The 23,090-nt window shown below is 43.6% G+C and overlaps 1 protein-coding gene across 3 annotated transcripts in view; it reads right to left on the bottom strand.

The window, feature by feature from the left end:
* Positions 1-23,090, bottom strand: part of NIPAL3 (NIPA like domain containing 3) — a 24,387-nt gene extending 1,297 nt beyond the window's left edge. The window contains exons 1-12 of one of the 3 annotated variants that reach the window (XM_074807392.1): positions 23,037-23,090; positions 20,676-21,093; positions 18,834-18,902; positions 18,578-18,749; positions 18,408-18,467; positions 17,562-17,707; positions 16,675-16,771; positions 15,219-15,354; positions 14,452-14,540; positions 12,889-12,952; positions 11,790-11,884; positions 10,951-11,146 (exon numbers count right to left, since the gene is read on the bottom strand). In XM_074807392.1, the coding sequence (XP_074663493.1) occupies positions 10,951-11,146; positions 11,790-11,884; positions 12,889-12,952; positions 14,452-14,540; positions 15,219-15,354; positions 16,675-16,771; positions 17,562-17,707; positions 18,408-18,467; positions 18,578-18,749; positions 18,834-18,902; positions 20,676-20,774 (1,223 nt within the window). In that variant the 5' untranslated portion in view covers positions 20,775-21,093; positions 23,037-23,090. Of the gene's footprint in view, positions 1-10,950; positions 11,147-11,789; positions 11,885-12,888; positions 12,953-14,451; positions 14,541-15,218; positions 15,355-16,674; positions 16,772-17,561; positions 17,708-18,407; positions 18,468-18,577; positions 18,750-18,833; positions 18,903-20,675; positions 21,094-21,442; positions 21,793-22,235; positions 22,719-23,036 lie in introns of those variants that run through there. The other 2 variants (XM_074807390.1, XM_074807391.1) reach the window with 2 other exon arrangements.

Genomic DNA, 23,090 nt, shown 5'->3' with positions numbered 1-23,090 from the left:
CCATGCACATAACTGCACCCGTTCACTGTCACACCTTTAGTCAAACCATTACCAAGCCATGCATAGACCTGGCGGAATTTTCCCAGGACAGCAAGTTTCAAGATTTTCACGGGAAACGCTCCTCGGCATCACAGAAAGACAGACGTAAATGCAAGAAAACACATAGCTGGTGAAAACCTAATTTTTTGTGCTTGCTGATTCATGCAAAAAGGAAAGAGAAAAGGAGAAGAAAATACGCCAACACAGTAAAAACAAAAGCCACCATCTGGCTTGGCAGCACAGACTCCAAGAGTTCTGGGCTAATCGATCCAACATGCGACAGGACACAGGCACCTACAATCAAGCCAAGCTACGTGCAGACAGAATCAAGAGCAACATGCTGGCCTTAGCCTGGGTTCGGTCCTACCTCCCCAAGCATCCCCATCAGAGAGGAGTACAGATCACAGTAAGAAACCTAACCCACACAGGACTGCTCCAAAAACCTGGTTTTCTGACAAATCAAAGAACGATGAGACTTGCAAACAAGGCAAGAGAGCAAAACTGGCACAGAAAAAGGAGAGTTTGGGAATGCTGACAAGAAAATTCAAAGACTTAAATTAACGGTAAGACAGGAAGTAAGGTAACATACAGATGAACATAGAATTTGTTCAATTTTTCACCACACTATGAAGAGCTTTAAAAAGTTCAGGCTGGCTGAGCCTCACACACTACAGAATGAAGTCAAAGCAGCAGACTGGAGGAAGGCAAAAGCATCAAGAAAATAAGATTAACGGAATGCACAATTACTGTGACTTACACTGTGCCTGCGGTAGTACTCCTCTCTTCATTCTGTTAGTACTGTGGAATCAGACATCACAATTAAAATGAGAGGGAATTTAACCCATAGATTATCAACTGAATCCATTACTCCCCCTTTAAAGTTGTTACCATCTATTATGTCATTTAAGGAGCTGCAATCTGCAGGTTACTAACAGCAAACACTGCAGCGACCACTGAGATGTTCCTCCATTTGGTATGTTACCACAGAGCAACAGCACTTTGGAAAAAAATGAGCAAAGAGATGGACAAAATGAGAGCAGATCTGGGGTTTTATTTATACAAATATGATGTCTGAACTCTGTACTTCTGGCTAATATTCTGTACAATGAGATTTTGTATAGGCTCGAATAGAAAGCTTTTACACGCCAATGAGACAAGTATGCAAGAATCTGTTTGAAAAGAAAATAAAACTGATACTGTTAAAAGGGCAATACAAGATACTTTCTAAAATACGAACTTAAAAGACATAAAGAATGCATTGTGGGGAAAAAAAATATCCCAGTTTCTCCTTCTTTTGCCAGATTTGGTTAAAGTAATTCAGAGAATGAAAATTAAGTTTAAAGTTCCAACATGAGGAGGTTCCGAAGCTCTGAAACTGTTATTTTGTATTCTGAAAAGACATCCACGTTATTTCAATTTCTGTTTGGTGTAACAAAATAGGGCAATTTTGTAAATGAAAAGGTGACACCATACAAAAGACAAAGCAGTTAAAGGCAAGAATGACAGCCAGGTAAACAATACAATTCAGGAAAGGTCTTTGCCAAAACAACTTAGGAATTGGAGAGGGATCAATAACAACCGAAATGTTTGCAAACAATGCCAGGAGCTCAGATATCACAGAATACCACATACACTGGGAGAGAGGATGGGAAGAAAAAAGGGGAAAAAGCCAACCAAAAAGCCACAAGATCTAGCTTCTTTGACAATTTAATTTATATAACATTAAACAATTCAAGAAACCTATGAAGTAGACAGAGATAAAGTGACAGCTGCAAGGTCACTATGATTTTCACCATACACGAACTAGTCAACAGACATAAGCCAAACTGTCTAGTTAGCATCCTCACATTAAAGAAATTAAACCTGCAGTTCTGACATCTTCAGTCCTCTGTGTCCCGATTCATTTCATCCGGTTCCATGTGAAACAGGCAATACCTGTGTACTCCCACCTTCAAAATGCACACAGAGGAAAGCAAACCACCGCAGCAGGACTGCTCAGAAACAGAGCTGAGCTGGCAGCCCTGGCAACCCGGCACTGTGGGCCTGTCTTCTGTTCACCACGACAGATCTTCCCTGTAAACCTTTGACAGTGCAAATACCCTTGATATAAGGAAAATACTGCTTTTTGCTCAACAATTTGTGGTAGTATGAAACACATCAAATTCTGCATAGGCATGCATTACTGCACAGAAGAGATGCTCTTCAGATTTGTGAAGAAGTTTAAGAATCCCGATGGAAAACACACAAACCTGTCTAGGCACACTGTAACCAGCTCTGCAAACAGACTCACTGGCTTCAAGTTTCATTATATATGAATTCATCATGTTGCAACATTTAAATACAGCAACAAAACGTTTTACTGGAAGATATTTTCTGCTCTGTAAAAAGGCAGCAGGTCTCAAATGATGCGTGTAAACGATACTGGAGAGCTGGGGCAGTCTAAACATCCCCATTGCCATGAAGTAGATTACATTTTTTTTTCCTCAACTAGTAACAAAAATTGAATTACCAGAAATCATCTTGTTCCTTTAGAGAACAAGAGTAGGAACTCATACACTAAGAAGCTGCAGAAGACAATGTAGTTATTCCCTTGAATTCCTGCAAACAGTCTGCAGGGAAAATGATTTAATAGAAGCAACCTTAGTCAAAGTTAAGGAAATATTTCAGCAACAAGATCAACAGTTGTGTATAATTTACAGTAGAGTATTTCTTGCTAGTATGAAAACAAAATCTGAAAAGCTTCTGTAGAGAGCCCTGAACTGCAAAAGTTGCATCAATTATGTTTTTTAAAAAATAAAAACACATCACAATTCTAATTTTTTTAATCGTAAACCTACATGGTTAATTCTGGTTTTTTTTCACGGATTGTTTTGCCTGGTTTCACCCAAATCAGTATCAAAACACCATGGTTACTGAGCAATGCAAGAATATATAATAGCTTCCCTGAAATAAGGATGAGACAGGTAAGACTGATGTATGAATGCTAATTAAGAAGTACTGTTGGAAACAGTGCTGTACAGACTAGGTAGAATTATTTTATTGTGCAATTATCAGAAAGCAACAAAATCAGAAGAAATACTCCAAACTTGACAGGTACATGGATGGGATTATCAGTGCAACAGCCAAACTGCTCTGCTTCAATCTCCCCTAAACAAAAAGGGAATTACTTCACTTACCTCCTTGGAAGGGTGAGAAGTACCTATTTATAAAATGGTCTGATATGAATGGAAATACACACATGCTAGTCGTTTATTACAATCGGCTAATTCTTACAGTAATATTAACTGCAATAAATAGCCGAAAATTATAAGCAAATTCATTGTGTAGACAGCTGACAATACTCATTAGCAAACTACTTGGTCACTCACTTCCTCTTAGATTTTTAGATTAAATGGCCTTAACGCAGCAGGACTAAAAGGATCCTGAGAACTAAAGCCACTTGGCTAAAACCTTTTACTAAATCCTTTGTTCTGCCGAGAATGAATACCTGCTTATCCTTTAAATACCAGGTGACAGGTACATATGAAATACTTAAAAGCAAACTCTTTAACTTCATACAAAGCTTAAGGTCTTCTGAAATTTAAACGAACTGTGGAAATGCAGCTTCTGCCCTCGAGAGCTTTAGTTCTTCATCAGAGCATCGGTACAGACAGCGCTGGTGCTTTTACCTTTGCATCGTCTCAAGCAGCTCACATTATCACATCCTATCGCTTCAGAGAGCGGTAATCGGATCCCTTCCCGAAAAGCCTAAATACAAGGACTAAAAACGGCACGGCAATTTTTACATAAACAGTCAGATCTCCTCTGAGAAGTTTATCAACTCGGGCTGAATCCTGCAAACCCGCGGAGGACTGGTCTACCCCGGGGCAAGTTAACGGGGCTGAGGGATCAACACCCAGAGTTAACGCGGCATGTGATAAACACGAGGGTGGAGGCAAAAGACATCTCTGGGATAATTCTTATTAAAAAAAATCCAACCCAAACTCTCTATATCTGCATTAAGGAGCAACTGGCAAAGGAAAAAACAACTTGGCGGCCGCTGAGGGAGGCGGCGGCCGGTGCTCGGCGCTGCCCAGGGTTGGGCCGGGCCGCGCCGCCTCACCTCAGGACGGGACTCCCGGCGAAGGGACGGCTGAGGGGACGGGGGAAGCAACAGATCGGCGGCGGGGCGCTGAGGGGAAGGGGGGGGGGGAGCGCTCACCGTCTTCCTCGGCGGGGATCCCCTCAGCAGCGGGGGGCGGCGGCGGGAGCGCGCACTCCCCGCCGGTCGCTGTGCGGAGCGAGCGGCTGCGGAAAGGGGAGCGGCGGGAACGCAGCTGCGTGCGCGCCCCCGCGCCTCCGCATCGCCTCAGGGAGCTGCGGGGAGGGGGGGTCGGTGACCCGGATGGAGGGGAGCGACTCTGCGCATGCGCTGGCTCCGCGCTGAGGGGCAGTGGCGGGTGGGGGGGCGGCCATGTCCTCAGCGACCTCCTTCCCTCTGCTCCGCGGGGTCTGCGGCGGGTTTCAGGCGCATTTCGCCCCCCACGGTGAGCGGGGGGGCTCCACAGCAAAGGGCACGGAGCGCCTTGGGGAAACGAAGGGTGTTTTACACGTCTCGAGCCTTGACGAGGCGAGGGGCTTCAACTGTCCGCCTGGCCTCGAGGAAAGGCTGTGCGGGGTTCCCTGTGGGAATGGCTGGGCTCAGGGAGATGAGAATTGATTCCAAAGCTGCAAATTGCTCAAGGGGCTGCCTCTGGAGAAGCAGTCGGTGGCTGAGTTGCTGGCAAAATTGACTATAGAGGCTGGAGGCTTCCCTGTTCTTCATTAACAACCTTGAAATGCTGTTTGAGACCTGACAGAGGTGTCCGGGCAGGACGTTTGGGTGACCTTGAAGGCTAAAGCCTGAGAAGAGGAGGTGGGACTGACTCTGGAAGCGCAGCACCGGTGCTTTGTGCTCGGCAGATTGCTGCTGCGAACGGCCCGCGTGTGCTGCTGGATGGCGGCCGAAGTTAATCGGTTTTACTTTGCCGTTGGCCTCAGCTGGCGGACACGCTCAGGCAGTTGCCAGATGGGAACAGTGAGTTTGTGTGCCTCATCTCTTCAGAGCTAAATCATGGCTTAATCCAGCGATGAGATGATTTGAGGCAGTGGTCATCTGAACTGTGTGATAAATGAATGCGTGTGGATGTTTACATCTAAAGAAAGCACAAGCCAACATCCTTTTTTTGGTTGTATTTGGTTTTCCACAAAAAGCACACAAACCTACTGAATTTCACCAACACAAATATTTAGTTCAACAGCTTTGTCCTCACTCAGAAAGCCAGAAGACTGAGGATTTTTGACATAAATAGTGAAATTTCTGTAGTTGAAATGCTTCCTCCTACAGTTTAAATACAGAAAAAAAAGACAAAGCTAAGCTTTGTAATTCGTTTGTCCACAGTGCAGCCCCTTCCCTTGTTAAAAAACAGGGCGTAACAGAATTCACTTTTAGAAAGGTAAGATCAGTCTTACCTGTCCAGATAAGGGATTCTACAATTTAGATGCAGTGCAAATTTAGGCAGTAATTGATTAGTCTCAATTACCTTAGCCTTTCCTTGCTGCAATCACATGCTTTATTAATTCAATACCACGTTCTTCCTCCCTGACCAGCAATAAATTCTGCTTTAATACCACAAACTCCCAACATCTGTGTCCATTTCAGGGGCATTTTAAATACTGTCTCCTGTAATAACACCTCTTTTGTAGCATGTATTTTTGTAATGCTCTTGACATCTGGCTTGATTGCCACCTCTTTATATTAGCACTTAACACAGTTGTCTCTGATATAGCACACTAACACCTAAATGATGTTAAAGTATTACCATATTTATCAGAAACTCGGGGGCTTAAGTATGCTGCTTCTGCAAGCGTTGAAGGAAGTGCTAGCCAGTGTTTTAACACTCGTGTCCAGGGATTTCTATGAAGTGCAGCTTTAACACCAAAGTGGTTAAGGCTGCTCTTGGGATTTTTTCTTCCATTTGCGGTTTGGGACCCCAAGAGATACATTTAATTAAGAGTATCCTGAGGGTTATCTTCTGCTTATCCCCCTGGACTAAAACCCATATGGTGAGTGTTAATTAGGTTGGCAAGCATTCGATTAAGCTACATTGCCAGTATTCTAAATTTATGACCGTCTGTATCTCTTAATGGCATTGTTAGGAAATGCCCTTAAGCTGTCTACTGCAATCAAAGATATGATATCCTGTATCTGAAGGATGGCATCTCCTACAGCGTAGCATTCCCAACTAGTACTAGAGGTCTTCGCTGTCTCAGAGAAGCATGCTGTTGTCTCAATTTCAGTATTGAGTTGGCAGGCATGCAAAAATCATGAGTCAGGCCACCAGTAATATAATGCTTTTGGTTTTGTGATTTGGCTCAGCTTGTGTGTCCCCCCACTCCTTTAGGCTATACTTGGATCACATTTTCAAGCTCTTCTCCAAAATAACAAATGCTGACATTTTTTTTTAAAAAACAAACCTGTAAAATTAAGGTTTTTAAAGTAAATTGCATGATTCCTAAAGCTGACACCAAACACTTGGAGACTCATGTAAAATGGTGAGCATTAGTAATGCTGCAGCCCCAAACATGAGTTGTAGCAATCTGCATTTCATTTGCAAGTATCCTGTTAAAAAAGACAGTTCTTTGAATGCACATAGTAGTATGGTTGTCAACTAAATTCTGTCTTAACTTCTCTCAAGACATTTATGGCTGATTAAAGCTCTACCAAGAGTATGGAGCAGGCCAGAATTCTATAGGTTTTACCACAATCTTTTATTAAGTTTCATTTCCAAAGGTCTCACCTAAAAGACAGAGGATTAAATAGACATGCAACATTGCTTATGAAAAATTAAGCAGTTATAGTCCAATACTGTAAAGCTTGATTTATTTACACATTTTAAGGGGAACAAGGGAACATTGTAGGCAGATCATTTTGTACATTCAGCCAACATAGGAGCTGTATTCCACAGGATTAAGTTACATGTAAGATATACACTGAGAACGTATTAAGTGCTCTGGTGCATTGAAAAGCCACACAGTGTGGAGGCAATAGATGTCAGTTCACATTTGATAAAGAAGCTAGGAGACAGAGTCAAGGAGCTATTCTACCAATTTACTAAACGAGACAGCAGTCAGTTTATTTTTGTGCACACTTTTTCAGCTCTTGATTCTGAAAAAAAGCTGCTCATTGGGAAATGTAAGCACACTCTGCTGTTTACAGTGCCCTGCCTCTCTGGGGATCAGCCCTCGATAAACTGAATTTGACATACACATGTTAAAGTGTGCTGTACACCGACAGATTATTTGTCATGCTGCAAGAGGAACTAGAATGTGGCATGGGGCTCCTCTCCTTTAAACCTTCACGTGCTGTTTAGCTGTAAATGTTTGCTGCAATCCCGGGCATAGCCATTGTCACCTAACGAATATTCTGTAAAAAGCATAGACTGGAGGGTACAAATAGCTTCCTGTTTTCAGCTTGTAGGCTGTGAACTAGAAGGGAGGTAAGGGGTTTATTTCAATCCTGAGCTATACCCTCCCACTGTTAGAAAGAGCAAGAAGTCCCTACAGTCAAGTTTAAACAGATGTTTGGCTTCTAGGGGCCCTGTTCATGCCTTCTCAGCAACAGCGATGGCAGCTGTAAGACTGTGCTGAAGAGCAGAAAATAAAATCTTTTGGAAGCTTGGGAAAAAGAGCAAGAAAGGAGGAAGTGCATAAAATACAACAACAAAAAAAAAAACAACCCCAAAAAACCCAACACAAACCACACTTTAAAATTCAAGTATTGAACACAGGCAGCAAGCAGGAGCGAGGTGCAGTCTGGCAGTCCTTGCTTACAGTGGCTAAACCCAGACTGGCAAAAACGCAACCCTGACAACATCAGTGCATCGAGTTGAGGCCTATAGCCCAAGGAACACCTCAGGCTCTACTGATGTGGCACAATGGAGTAATCAAAAATATTGTGATTTATGTGCTGTAGAAACAGCCATCACCTCCCTTGGAGTCCTTTGTCAGGAAGTTTCCAAAAGCAAGTCTCACTGCAGGTAAAGGGATCTGTCATTATTAAGTAGAATTATTTAAACACACACAGACTGTGTAAAGAAAACACGGTTATATAAAGCTTTGGAGCAAGACTCTTGCCTTTAGAGTCCTTGAAAGAAAAGGGCCAAACCAGCACAATAATACAAAAGCTCAGGTTATGGCTGGAGGAAATTTCACTCAGAGCAGAAGACAGCCGTGTGCTGACAACTGAGGGCTCTCTGGCAGAGAGGAAGGTCAGGCCAGGAGTCAGTCAGTGCTCAGGCTGCAGGGCTGTGGAGAATCCGGGCAGCTTGCTGCGAAAAAAATCACTGACTCAGGCCAGAGAACAGCCCACAAAAGAGAAGAACAAGCAGGGGCTCCGCATCAGAGTAGCTCTCTCCCTGCTGTCTGTCTCTCATGATGTCAGGTCCCATGATTAGAAGAAAAACCTAACGAGCCAGCTGCAAAGTCTGCATACCAGTCAACTGCAGTTTTTAAATCCTACTGAAAAACTAAGACCTGAGAAAACTACGTACTGTTCCACATAGGACCATCCTCATAGAAGAAATCAACAGCAAAATATTTAGGTGCTTCTGATTATTTTATACCACAGCAACACCTGTAATAATTAAACACAGAGAATATTGCCATATAGAAAGTGGAGTTTGTAGCTATGCGTGGTTTAGCACAGCTTGTTTTAAAACAGTATGTTTCTGTGGTTTCAGAACTAATAGGTCAAAACAGCTACTGCCTCATTGATTAAAAAGGAAGAGATAAGAAAAGCCAGCATTCTTGTACCCTTCTCATTCAGCCTCCCCTGCACTACTTTGTTTTGTATTGTTAATGAACAAAAGCTGCACATAAATTCACAAACAATTGATTACCGGGGATACAAAGCCAAAGGTAGTAAATCAGTGTCACTGCAACTCCAGCAAGATTAATGTTCTGGCAGTATTAGTCCATTAACATTGTTATCTTACTTAAACACAAAAAGTATTGAGGGTAAAAGAAAAGCTCTTATTTCTTGAGGTTTCATAAGCTGTAGTGTACGGGATGCCACTGATAAGATCTGAATTGTCAGACATGCCAAGTTGGTGAAGAAACTTCACATATAGGTACATGCACAGCCACCAGGCATCTACTCGTTGCAGGGGGGGAAGGTTGTAATTTTTCTTAAGCTGCACAAAAATGCCAAAGCAATCTCAAGTATTTCCAGATTGAAGTAGTATTCAATAGCTGGCAAGACAAACATATGCAAAAGAACAGTTCTGTTGTCATATACAATAGCAAGAATCTGGAATAACTATGTACAAGTCAGTGGAGTTCTTGGGAATTTTTGGTAGTGGGAACAGAAACTGGCCATGAGTCAATTTAATTTAAAAAAAATATTTAAAAAATGCAGAAAGCCACTGTTGCAAGTCCAAGATCTTCCCAAACCCCTTGGTATCAGAGTAACCACTTAAAAATGTGTGGAACACAAGCACTATTCATTTCAAATAAAGTCTTCTATGGTCCTGGAGACACTCCACTATGCTTACAGTCCAAGACACACCAAGCAGACTTAAAATTCTGTTTCCCAGCAAAACAATAGCTTGTAGAGAAAATGATGGTATCAAAGTGCCAATATAACTTGCATATGCCAGTAAATGTTGTACTTTGTCCTTTTCACTTGACAAGTATCCCCCCCCTCCTGTCTGTCCTCCCTCCATATCAGCTTCTAGCCATCTCTTGGAAGCTGGAAAGGTAAGTATCACGAGTACACAATGCTCCATTATTCTTACAGTCCTCACTGGGTGCTGGACTGTGCATGCTTCTTTTTTCTTCTTAGGTCAGTCACAATATCAGATTAGTATCTTTTTTTGGTTTTTTTTTAAAAAGAAAAAAAAAAGGGGGGGGACACCCCAGCCTACAACACCTAGACTGAGCTTTTTAACTAAGGAATGTCAACACCTTTAAGCATTTAAGACCACTAAACAAAGTTGGAAATCCTGCCTCAAGCAGAACCTAAGTGATAGACAATTAAGACCTCATCAAGAACTACAAAAAATCCCCACCAGACACCAGCCACATTACTATCCTCATTTCTTCTTGTTCTCATACTTTACAGTGTTCCCTCTGGGCCATTTAATCCAGCTTGAAGCTCCTGCTACGAAACCAGAAAACTGGCAGATCTTTGTTCTAAGCTGCCATATAATCCAGTGGTGCTATAAAACCAATTCACATTCTCAGTGCCTATGTTCAACACTAGCCAGAGCACAGTCGTACAGGAAGTGCCCAAGATTCACGTTTTGAAGGAGTAAAGTAGCTTGCTTACTCTAACCAAATATGCTGCTCTAAAGACACAGTAAGTTTCAGTATTCGTGCTTGAAAACAATCACATTTTATTGCCATGTTAAGGTAGTTTGGTGGTCACGCTAGAGACATGAGGATTTACAACTTTTCTGGAAAACTGCCACCGTCTCTATATAGGAAAGATTAAATCCTGCCCTCCTCCCTCAGTGAGCAACCCCTGAAAATTTCTATTTGGAGATAAACGCACTCCCAGCAGGACTAAAAATTGCACAGTCACTTCTCTTCCCACAGCTCTGCGTTTTCACAGCATCTGCTCTCATGGGTTTCATACTGCCATGATACTGCACTCACCATGTCACGCTTCCAGACAGCAGCCTTCAACGGATTTACTTCTTGCTAAGACAAATGCTTTCAACTTCACAACTATAGAGAGTTGTTTATTTTAATAATCAGCCTTGAAAGTTAAGTTTGAGACGAGCTTTAAACTATATCAAGGTTGGCTTTACACTTGCTTATATTTTAGTGGGTAAATAAATAAAGGTCATACTTCTGATGATTCAAATCAGTTCCTTAAAGGTCACTCACTCCTTTTTGCTGTGCTCCAGCACTCGGTAGGGTGGAGCAGAAACTCCTTTGGATCCATGTTGCTCCTGCACGATCGGCAATGTAGCAGGCGTATAAATTTCTGGCATGTTGTCATTGTTCTCTAGAGCACCGTAGGAAAAAGAAGCTTTGAGGTCAGGCTGAACTGCAATTCCTTTATCGTGCATGTTCTGCATGCCTGAAGAGAGCAAAGACAGAGATTAAATGCTTAGGAACAAAAGTGCATTCTTCCTGCACTCTGTCAAATCAGCAAAGTCTCAGTGTTCGTGTTATGTGGCTCATCAGTTCCTTGAGTGTTAAATGAAAGACATAACATTTCTCTGCTTAGCACTGAAGCAACTAACGGAGAAACAAGTTTCGAGTGAATGAGGGATGGCAGTCAGTTATTTATCTTTCATACAGCTCACCAGAGAGTTTAGCTGTACTTCCCAAAAGAAATTTCTGCTCCCCCTGGCCAATACCTCTTGCAACATATCTCAGCCTTCCCCAATAATCAGTTCTTCCTGCTGGATGAAGTCCAAGCCCAGTTCCAAGCATTTGCTCAAAACTAGTTCATCTTCCCAGACAGCAGCCAAGTGGACAAGGCTGCTCTGACAAAATATGACACCCCCCCAGTGTCAGAGGGCCCAGCATAAGTGGGATCCAAGTGGCACATCACCTCTTCTCTGCTCACAAGGCACAAACAAGAGAAGGAAAACTAGAAGACAACACAGTCTCCTGATATATCCAGATACTTAACACAGCCTAAAGCTTGAGCTTTCACTGTGAGGCCCAACACTTGAAAGAAAAAGACTGATAAACCGCTGTATTTTTTCTGTTACCTGGCATAGCATCCATTGATATGTAAGGTTCAAATGGTACAGATTTCTTTCTATTTCTTGTGATCAGGAAGACACCTAGAAATGCTATGAGGCACCTGAGAGAGAAAACAAGATCTACTGAGATAACCATGAAAAGGGAGAGGAGGTGATATATTGCCTGTTGCTCCTTCCAAGTCCCTATCGTGCAGCATAAAGAATTCAGAACTGGAAGTGAACAAACTGTGAAGTCAGAATTACAGGGCATAAACCTCTTCAACAGTATTGAAATCCAACTAGCAATCAGAACAATTTCACCTTTTCTTTATCAAAACACAGGGAAAAGTTTTCATGTTAATTAATTAACCTTGACTAACTAAAGGGGAAAGGAAGCATATCAAAATTTGGTTTACTTTGATGAAATTCCAGGATTTAGCAGCCTGACCTTTGAAAGGTTTCTCATAGGTAAACACACTAACAATTGTTGATCTTGATTTTTACAGTATGTTGACAGAGAAAGGCGCAGTTCATAACATTAATCTCCCAATTGTTTTTTTGTGTACTAATCTGAAAGACCTTTCAGAATGTCCCCTGATTATGGAGAGCTAATCACATCAAGACACTGTACTAGGACTAAATATGAGTTACACAGCAAATGTTTTACTGATCCTATCTGCACTGTGTGAGTGCCCATGCCCTCAGGAACAGGACTCCACAAGTCCAGTCACAGTTCAGTGAAGACTTGCTGCAAAACCTGAAGTAGATTCCCTAGAGATGGCTTCTTTTGGTGATTCTGCAATTCTTCCAGATTCATGAGCAGGTAGCTTGAAAAACAGCCCATATGCTGCAACATCCAGTACAGTCAGTAAGGGGTTAGCACGTAACGTTGTACTATTATGCATAACCTAGTGTGTGCAATTCCTCTGGAGCATCCATCATCACTCAGACAAGATACTGAGCTCTATGGGCCACTGTCTGCTCTAACAGAGACAGTGCCTTCAGTTTGTCCTCCTCTCCAAGACAGTGTGTACCTCCAATATAGAGATAAATAGATATTTTTAAAATTTTAGTCATATGAAGAAATACTTTCTAGTCTTCTATCAAGGAAACTTTAAACACTTACCCAAGTGCAAACATACATATATGGAGAACGTCTTCACCGGTGAAGTCCAAGTAAAAAGTTGCTCCTTTAAAAGGAAATAATTCATGACATCTTTCTTCCCAGGTTGCCTGAGCAATTAGTGCTACATCTCCAGCACCAGTCCCTCCAGAAACTAAATCATGTAAAATTCCTATTTTTATAGTTAGCACCTTTGGTTTCTTTATCATCTTAAAATAGAAAAAGGTGGCCTGATTTCTGCTGTAACACAATTTATTGACAAATCTTTTCGAATTTCACTATCAAAACAGTTATAGTGGTGTAACTAATATAGACACAAGTAAATCTGTACAGCAGCACAGCACTAGTACAAATCTTTCCACATCAGGGTACGGGCTTGCAAAGGAAACATCCCTGGAACTACTGCATGTCACTGTGCTAATAAAGCCTGAGCCAAACTCTCACCATACAGCAGTGGTCACCACCCCCTCAGCAAGAGAGACTGTATTTCTGAAGTCTGACTGACAAACCAAATCAGATCTAACAACAACAGGACACAAACTCCTGACCCCAAGCAAGTATATACAGCTCAAACCTGTAAGATGACAAGTGTCCTGGATGTCAACAGGACATGCACTCTGGCTCCTACTCTTTGCATTTCTAACTGAAGTAAAGTAAATAAGCTGATGAGTCTGAGAGCAGCATAACGGCTTGGAACGTGACAGGAAATAAACGTGAGCCAAAGAGTAGACCACGCTCCCTCATGGCATTGAAGAGCAGCATTAAAAGGCAACGTGTAATTTACAGGGGAAGCTGTTGTCCTTACATACCTACAAGAGCATTACTATTTACACAGATAGTATCCATCACTGTCAAGCAGACACACTTTCTCCAGAGTTGGGGTTTTGATTGGTTGGTTGGTTTGTTTTCCCCAGTTTTGCTCATATGTCTAAGTGAGGAGAACAAAACCTTAAAAAGGCTGCTCCTCAGGTTTGAAGCCTAAGGGGTTTAAAATGCTCATCTTTGTTCATGCAGACGAATCGTCTCCTATGTGGGCAAGGGCTGAAATTGGAGTAAATTGTTCAGAAAGAAAAGTGCCTATAAAGCTGTGAGCAGCTGCGTTCTAACTATAGTGCAAACAAGACTATCGGGAAGAGAATTCTGACACCTTTGTACAGAGGAAGCAAATACATTTATACACTCTATCACATACATTTTAACAAAATCTAGATAAAATTACACAAGAAGAAATTTTATCTGTGTATTCAAGTATCATGTCTAAGAGTATACATCACCCTCCTCTTCTACACGCTAGCATGGTATGAGTAATACAGTCTCAAACATAAGTTCCCATGCACTTTAAATAAAATGACAGAACCTGACAGAAAATTTTAACACAGTCTAAGGGGATAATTCACATTTTTGGAAAGAAAAAAGAAACAAAGCCAGCTGCAGAAGAGAGATGACATGAAAATACAAGTCGTCTTGCTGAGTATTCACCTTCCCCATCTGTAAGTGGGGATTATTTTCCAAAATCTTTTGCCCTACTTGTAGAAAGGACCAGCACACTGTTCTGTGCACTGTTACCTGCTGTGATTGCTACGGTGGTGGACAGGATATAGCCGATGCTGGCAATCTGAGATGAGTCATACAGCTGTGAGGCTTGAGCTAAAAATCTGCAATACAATAACAGACAACAGGGGTGGATTTGGGAAGGATACTCAAATTGTATAGCAGTTAGCATGGACTAGTATAGGTCTCCTTTTTGGAAACACCTTTCAAAAGTGATGCATAAATTTAAGAAACTTTATTCTCTTTCTCACTAAACCTGCAGCAGCATCCCTTGGAATTAATATGATAGAAGAGCAAGTCTTATGGCTGTACAGAGCAAAGGCACTGAAATTACTGCCACTGTCCTTAGGGCCAGAATGCCACTCACATTTTGAATAGCTCCTTATCCCTGCTGCTACCAGCTTTTTATGTTATTACAAGTATAGAGGGGGGAAAAAAAATAGACAGATCATTGACAACACTGATTCTGCACTTTGATTTTAGCCAGAACACAGATACTGTATTCGATCTGCCACCATTTCATGCCTAACATTGTTTTGTAAATACCTGAATAATCTATAAGTTTGGGATTAAAACTACTTGGCAGTGTCATTACATGGAAAAGCAAAGAACACCACTCTCCCAGGCTCCTGTGACATGGATTTGAAGACAGGTCATAGAAAAGAATGGATAATTCTTCTAAAATTGAATCAGCATTCTTGGAACGGATAACAAACAGCCCACTATATACTGATCCACTAAACCCAGCCCAATTATAGACAAAAAGAGAGTGAATGTCTTACGTCGCCTGGAAGATCGCTGTAGCAATCATGCACACCAACATGATATAAAATATAGGGTAGTCGAGTTGTAAGTTTCCTTGTATGGAGACGACAATCATGCCTGCCACAGCCTTCACAGTCACAACGGTCATGGAACCTGTGAACGTTTACCGAGACCCAGCTGAAGCACATGCTCAACGCGACAGGAACGCTGCACATTTGCTCTATACGTGACAGGCAGCTGCAAACAAAACCAAGACCATCTACAAGAACCCTCCTTTTGCCAGGCCCAACAAGGGATACAAACTGCCTATTTAATCAACAACCCTGCCAGTTGTATTCCCAACAGCTTCACCACAGTGACCTTCAATAAATCACTTAACGTTTCTGTATCACCCTTCAATAAATCACTTAACATTTCTGTATCACAGTTCCCTTGTCTACAGGACTGGGAACATTTACTTTTTTTTTTTTTTTTTAAAGCATTTAAACAGTGTTGTGCAATCACATAATGGAAAGATACGAATTTTCATTTCTGATGCCAAATTGGCTTAGTTAATAAAGCTAAGGAAGTTTTCAAAACAGGAATCAGAAAGAGTCCACTTCCTTTCCATTTCTTGAAAGCACAAGTCAGGGCCATTCAGAATTAGGGTAGTTGCTTTGTCTGTAATTCACGCAGCCTCTGAGGCATCAGTTACTGAAATTGAGCCCCAAACAGCTCAAAAAAAGAAAAAAAAAAGAAGACACTGCAGTAATTGAAGCTGTATAAATAGCAAAAATTGAGGACTGCAACATAGATTCAACAGCACATCAGACTGCGTCACTGCCTTGCTATTATTCATCCTTTTTAAAGTTTAATTGCTCACAGTTTCTTAAAAAAAAAAAAAAAAAAACAGATTCATGTGGAGAAAGGTACAAGCGACATCCTGGCCTTTCCAAAGTCACTCTAGGAACCCACTGTAGGCTATGAGGATACCAAAAGCATCATTTGACCCCATGCCCAGAGGCTCTCCCAATTTAAATAAAGAATACTGGCATGGCAGAGTATTTATCATTTCTTTAAGCCACACAGTAAATCTTCCCAGAGCCAAGAAGATTCTTGTAGGTCAAATTCTCTCTTTCGTTCACAGAATCAGTCTTCCTTATCCATTGAATAGGTAAGATATGGCACCATGCTTTGTATTCACAGATTAAAATTAAGAACACCAATAAATAACTTGCACTTTCTGTATTTGGCAGATGATTTGTCCTTACGGGAAGTAAGTCTTAATTGTTCAAAGGTCATTTGCAAAGATCTTAAACATCACTGCAAGATATTAGCTTTGCCTGATTTGTAGTAACATTTCTGGGGTAGATTGGTGCATTTTATAACATTAATTATGTCAATATAATTCCCTATATGCCATAGATGCTTCAGTTTACTGTAGTTTACTGTTATAAGGCAGTTAGAAGATCGTACAAGTCCATATCGACTTACCCAGCAAAGCTACCAGCAGAAGAATAACTACAATGTAGTTTGCATTTTTCTCCTTGTAAAAATACAGTAGTAGGCAGAATATGATGATCTCCACAAGCTACAAAAGATAGAAATGAGAATATTAAAAAATGTGGGGTGTATGGGGTTGGCAGTAAACAGGATTCTGAGCCAGTCAAACATTAGAATTGCACAGTAGGGCAAATCAAAGGAAAATGAGGTTCCCCCACAATTATAGATCAAATTTAGCATGATCTTAGATTCTAATTAGATGACATATTAAATAGCTTCTTGCAGAACAGGAAACATGGGACACTTTTGACATTATATTCATGGTAAAGCAGCAGATCAGATAATCCTGACTGAATATTCACACCAGAGATCTCAGCCTACTTTCTGTAATGAGGTTTTTTAAGTGATCCCTGGAGCACACATCTTATTAAATGGCCAAACCTATCTCCATTAAAAAACGATAGATTGCATAAGATTTTCAGTGCGAGACTGATGGCTCCAGAGAAAGTCAGTCTAGAAAGAGCCCAGATGCAAGCACAGTATCTGGACACCTCTGGAGCAGTTGCTTTCAGCTGCCATCAGTACTGCTGCCACAGGCTGAAGCTGACAGGTCAGGGAGAGACAAGCTATTTTAAAACTGTTCAGTTAAAGGTATTTAAGTCCTAGCAGAATAATTCAGAGGCAGAATGGGAGGGTTCCAAACTGTGCATGCAGGTGTCCACAGGCAATGTGGAACCGACACCGGGAAAAGCTGGCATGGGCTCATTAGCAAGTACAAGGAGTATTGCTAGTAACCATAAGGAAGAATAATGCCTGAAATGAAACTCCCAATCAGGCATGTAGCAGAAAACTGTCCCACGTTTCATGGGCCATCTTACCATATACAACAGAAATGGCCAGCTCACTAAATGCCTAGTGATATTTTCTCCTGTCATCTTCTCATGACTATTAGGTCCAAATGTTATCAGCAGATAAGTTCCAACAATTGCCAAACCACAGCCTACAAAGGACAAAACATAGCGCCCTTCGGCAACCAAAGGACAGAAGAAAAAAAAAAAGAGAGAGGACAAAGTTAGTGGGTTAGTGTGGATGCATGGAATTAATATCGCACATGCACAGTGACCATTAATGACATCATGCACATTCCTCTGGATGACTCACTCCTCTGCCCTTCATGCCCCACTTTCAAAATACTAGAACCAAAAAAACCCTAGGCAGTGTGTGTGCTGTGAGTTGAGAAAAAACACTCATACCAGGTAGCATCTGCTAAACAAATAGGACCTACAAGATCTATATCTGGGGCTTACCCTGCCTGGCACTGTCCACAGCCCATTTTCTAGGAAGTGGAAGAATGAATGCCCCAGTTCTGCAAACACTTGCCCATGTATGAAATTCAGCTGATGCAGTTGTGCCTACGTTATTGCAGAGTCAAGGCCCTAGGCTGCAGCTTCAGCCCAGAGAACCAAGATTCTCAAATCCTGCAGACAAACACTTTCCATATATTTCTAAAATCTGTGAGATTCAGATGATTTGGCACAAGTCAGGGAAAAAAAAAAAAAATCCATTTTTAACAAACAGCGGATGAGATGACGAATTTCTTCGAAGAGGTACTACCACTAGTGGAGATCTTGCCATCCCTCTAATTATGATTTTTGAGAGGCCATGCTGTGTGTTGCCTGACTTGTAAACACAGAGGAAAAATGAAAAGGAACTGTGGAACTTACTCAAAAAATCCTTGGGCTTCCATTTTTCTTTAATAAATATAATTCCTATGATTGCACTAGCTATGAAAAAAAGGAGAGAGAAACAGTGAGTTATGTATCAGTCCAGTGACCAGCAGTCTCACACCGGAAGGCACTCGGACTTGTACGACCGTCGTCTCTTTCCCCCTTACCTATAACAGACACTGCACTGAGTGGCACAATCAGTGAAAGAGGAGCAAAGGCATAAGAGGAAAACACTCCCAGTTCACCCAGCACCAGCAGAAACAGTCCACACCACCATGTCTTGGTTTTGAAGTAGGCTCGGGGGTCTTTGGAACCAGCCAGCCGGATGTGGCTGTATTTCTAGAAAAGAAAATAAAGGCAACAAAGCTTTGGTGTGCTTGATGCTTTTTAATGCGGGATGAATAGTTGCTTCACGATACTCACCTGGAGGTTGAGTGCAATACTGATGACAAGATGCCCAAAAATAGCTAGTAATGCGCCAATCAGGTTCTCCTGTAAAAAAGTAAACACATAGATATTAAATTTAGCCACTGGACCCCGAAGGAAGTTTTTTGCAAAATCTGGAAGATACTTTTAAACAGTTCCTGTACCACCTGTCAGTAAAATCTGTTTATCTTCCTCCCTTTCTATGTGATCTAGGGCAATTCAGGTAAGTTCCCTGTGGCTATATTCTAAATTTGTGAAACTCAGGTGAAAGATAACCCTTCCTTAACAGACACTTTCTACAAAAGACTTAAATTAGTATGCACATATTTGCATTCTTTGCAGTTTCTCAGGGGGAAAGAAGATACAGAACACAACGACCCATTCACTCATTCCTCCCTTTGAAAAACTCTTCTCTTGTGAAGATGTTTGTTACCCTGGAATTCAGCAGAGTACGGATCAGGAACCTCTACATTCTGTGGGTCACAACTTAAGAACTATTCTGCTCTTTTCCACTTACAACATCTGCTGGTTCAGTAAGTAATTTAGCCCATTTGATGAGGCAGCCCAATTATCACAGATTTTATGCTGCTTTTTATAAGAATCAGTTATTCCAAAGTAATAGGCAACTGGTAGCAGCTCTTAGCAAGCTCCCAACCCTTCTACATTAGCATTCCCAGCTCGGCAATAATTCTCACGGTCTAAAGACAGAATTTGAAATAAAAAGGGATGTAAAGCAGGCTGAGTCACAAAGGAAATGTACATTAGGAGTGAACAGAAGAGCCCGAGGCTAAGCCAGGCCATTTAGCACTTGTGTTCTTCCAACAACTGTCTAAATCTCATTAGATGTCATTAGCACTTTTCATTTCAGTGCTGGTCTCCAAGATACAGTCTAGTACTTGGATTGATTTGGGATAACCGAGCTCACATTCGTATTCCTCCCTCAAGAGTAAACACACTATTCTTGATTTTCTCATACATAGTAAGACAAGAACTTTTAAGATTTCAAGTTCTTATCAGTAGAACAAAAATCTCTTTATCAGGATGTAAAGAAATAAGATTCACCCAAGCAGCTTCATTCAAAAACACCTGAGAGATCTTCCCACGACAGACAGTAAAGTTGGCAGAAAAATGTCACTGTGTGATCACAGATGTAGCCAGAGAAGCTCAGCACAGTTTACTGGCTCAGCAACTTCAGTTTAGAAGGAGAGGGTGCCTCAGCTGAAAAGCCCCGAAGTGCAGCGCAGGTTTGGGACTGGCTTCTGGACTGTGAAAGCCTGCAAGCCAACATCAGTCTGGTCAACTTTTGCAATGCACCTTGGACTCTGTTCTCAGCAAAGTACTTTTTCCAGTGAAAAAAAAGCCTCTCTTGCTATGATTTTGAGTACCTTCAGAATCAGGGATTCAGAGGAAATCAATTTGGGAACAGGTCCCAGAATAAGGAGGAACTACAGCACCACATCCCATCTCAGCTGCAGAGTCTCTGCACGATGAGGGGCTGACCCACCTGAAATTCAAGCACTTGAATACACAGCAGACCAGAACATCTGATGTCAATTACTGCTGGATGGGTTAGTCTGAATAGGCACCTAGCAGAATTTATTGCACCTAACCACTTTTAGACAGCCACATCTTTTAACTGCCAGTCCTTTCTTCACCTTGTCTAGCTCTTTCTTTCTCTCACTGCTTATATACACAGCACAAAATACACTGGGGCCCCCAGGCATGGCTAGATACAAAGACAGTGTACTTTCTGCAAAAAAATAACCAAAATACAGTGGCATTATCAGCTTACTTGAATAGTTAGGGCCTTCTAGGGATAGAGCGGGGTACAAATCTGACCTTGTAAGAAAAGGAGTCAGTGTGTGGCTGCACAGAAACCTCTGCTGTGGCCAGCGGGAGTTGCTGAAGCTGCAGATTTGGACTGTTGCCTCCTTCCATTTTGATTGACTAGAGTGTTTGCTTTTCAGCCTCTTTGATGGAACTTCTCTTTAAAGAAGATACTTGGACCCTGCAGGAACTGCCTTATTTGTAACTTGGTACCACTTCTTCCCATCCATCCTGTCTTCTTGGACAAGCAACAATTAGTTCAGTGAAGCACAAAAAAATTTCTCTGTAGCCTGTCTGCTGCTTGGCTACTGCTCGTCTTCCCTCACCAGGCTACGCTGAGATAGGGCAGGCACCGCAGGCAGAAGTGTAGATGAGGCAATATTTCCAGTCAATCAGTGGGGCAGCACGGTTATATTCCTTCAAGGGGATACTAAGAAAAAAAAAAAGTAAATATAGAATTAGGTCAAAATAACTCAATGGTTTAAAATCTGCAATTAAATTCTGCTGAAGGATAGGACACAGAGAACTCCCTGCAATCAAACTAACAGCTGCACATAGCAGCAGTAGACTTTAAATGTAGATTTTAAATGCCTTCTTACAAAGTCTCAAACACAAATTCACACAGACCTTGCTTTACAAGAGCTTGCAAACTGGCTTGGCCCCAGGGGTAACATATTCAGCTGGCATTTAACATCAGGCCTTGCCATTTGGAAAGCTCTTATCAAAAAGTCTCAGAAGTCCTCCAAGCCCTGCTTTTAATTTCTCTACTCCCTGCATACCTCTGTTGCTTGTTCAGGACGCAGCATTACATTAGTCACGCCATCCCCACGTGCTGGGGGATGACAGAGCTGCTCTCCAAGCAAACAGAGGTCATTTCAGTGTAATCGCTGTGAGCAGAGTTTGGAGGCTAAATTCCTTAGAGTCAGACTCATCATAGGTGTCTGGAAAGCACCACACACAGCAAGCCTGTCCGAGGTCCCCGCAGGTTGTGATGGCTCCTTTCACCAAAGGCCTCAAGGAGAAGCAGCATCATCCCCCCCTTCGTATAGAGGGGGACGCTGGCGTATAGACATTGCAGGGGTGTGACCCTCACAAGTGACACGTCCTTTTCAGTCCAAGGATGACCTGAAATGGCGCAGGCTGAGCATCCCTTAGACTCAGACCCCGGACAATCGGCCTGTGGTCACATCCTGAGGCAGCAGGCCCCGAAGTGCAAACTCTCTTGGCCTGCAAGGGATTACTTTTAAGTCATGGGTTGTCCCAGTGCCTCCAGCGTGGCAGGGACAGAGGCAGCATGACAGTCTAGCCGGGCAAGAGCAAAACCACCCCGTTGTGAGGGGGAGGTGGGGGGCCGAGCCCCCTCCCATCGAGAGGAAACCCTGTCCGGGCAGAGCAGGGCCTGGCAGAGGACAGGGGGTGCCCCCCGGGCACCCTCCCCGGGTCAGGCCCCCCTGAGCAGCCGAGACCCGCAGCCGCATCCCAACGGCGATTTGTTCCCGACCAAAACCCTCCAGAAAACCCGCAATGCCGAGGGGACAGAAGCGGCCTCCCCCTGCGACCCCGCGCACTCACCTGCCCCCTCAGGGAGCGGCCCCAAGCGCTCCGCCCCCGCCGCTCTGCCCCCACAGCCCGGGCCTTTGGCCCCCAACTCCGGTTCCCGGCCGAGAACCGCGGTCGGTTCCTGCCCGGCCCCTCCGATTTGCCGGCAGCCCTGTCACTCTGGGGCCGGGCCGGGGACTGGCTGCCAGGCGGGGGTCGGGCCTGGCCCAGCCTATGGGCCGAGCCCGCCTGAGGCACAGGGCTCTGAGGAGGCGGGCGGGCGGAAGGAGCCGCGTCCCGCCGCTCGTTTCGGGCGGGGCGGAGGGGGCTCTGGCGGGCCAGGCCGCGCAGGGCCCTCCCGGAGCCCCGGTCCTGAGGGGAGGAAGGGGCGCTCCCCAGCCCAGGGCTCCAGGGACAACCGCGGCGCCCCACCTTCACCCGGCGGGGCCCATCCCTCCCGGCCCGCCACCTTCCCCCAGTGTGCGCGGGTGCTGCCCGCCGTGGGGGCGGCGGCGGCTCCGGGTGACACCCCGCCACCGCCAGCGCCACCTTAAGGCGCGTGCGCAACGAGGTGCCTCCGAGCCACCTTAACCAGCCGCGCATGCCCAACCGCGCGCACGGCCGTTCTGAGAGTTCGCCTGTGATTGGGCGCTTGCCTGACGGCCCAAAGTAACAGGCTCAGTGATTGGAGGAGAGCTGGGTCGGCCGTTGTCTCGGTAACTAGGTGTACGCGTTCCCTCAGCCGCCGGTACCGCCGAGGGACGGAGCGTCCCGGGACGCGGGGGTAGAGACCGGCAGGTACGGGCCGTGCCCGACCGCACCGCGGTACCTCACCTGGGCGTTGGGGGGGGGGGGAAGCACCCCCGGCGCGCACCGCGCTGCCCTCAC

This window comes from Strix aluco, chromosome 26 (assembly GCF_031877795.1).
Source record: "Strix aluco isolate bStrAlu1 chromosome 26, bStrAlu1.hap1, whole genome shotgun sequence".
Lineage (NCBI taxonomy): Eukaryota > Metazoa > Chordata > Aves > Strigiformes > Strigidae > Strix > Strix aluco.
This window is presented reverse-complemented; position numbering and strand designations above follow the sequence as displayed.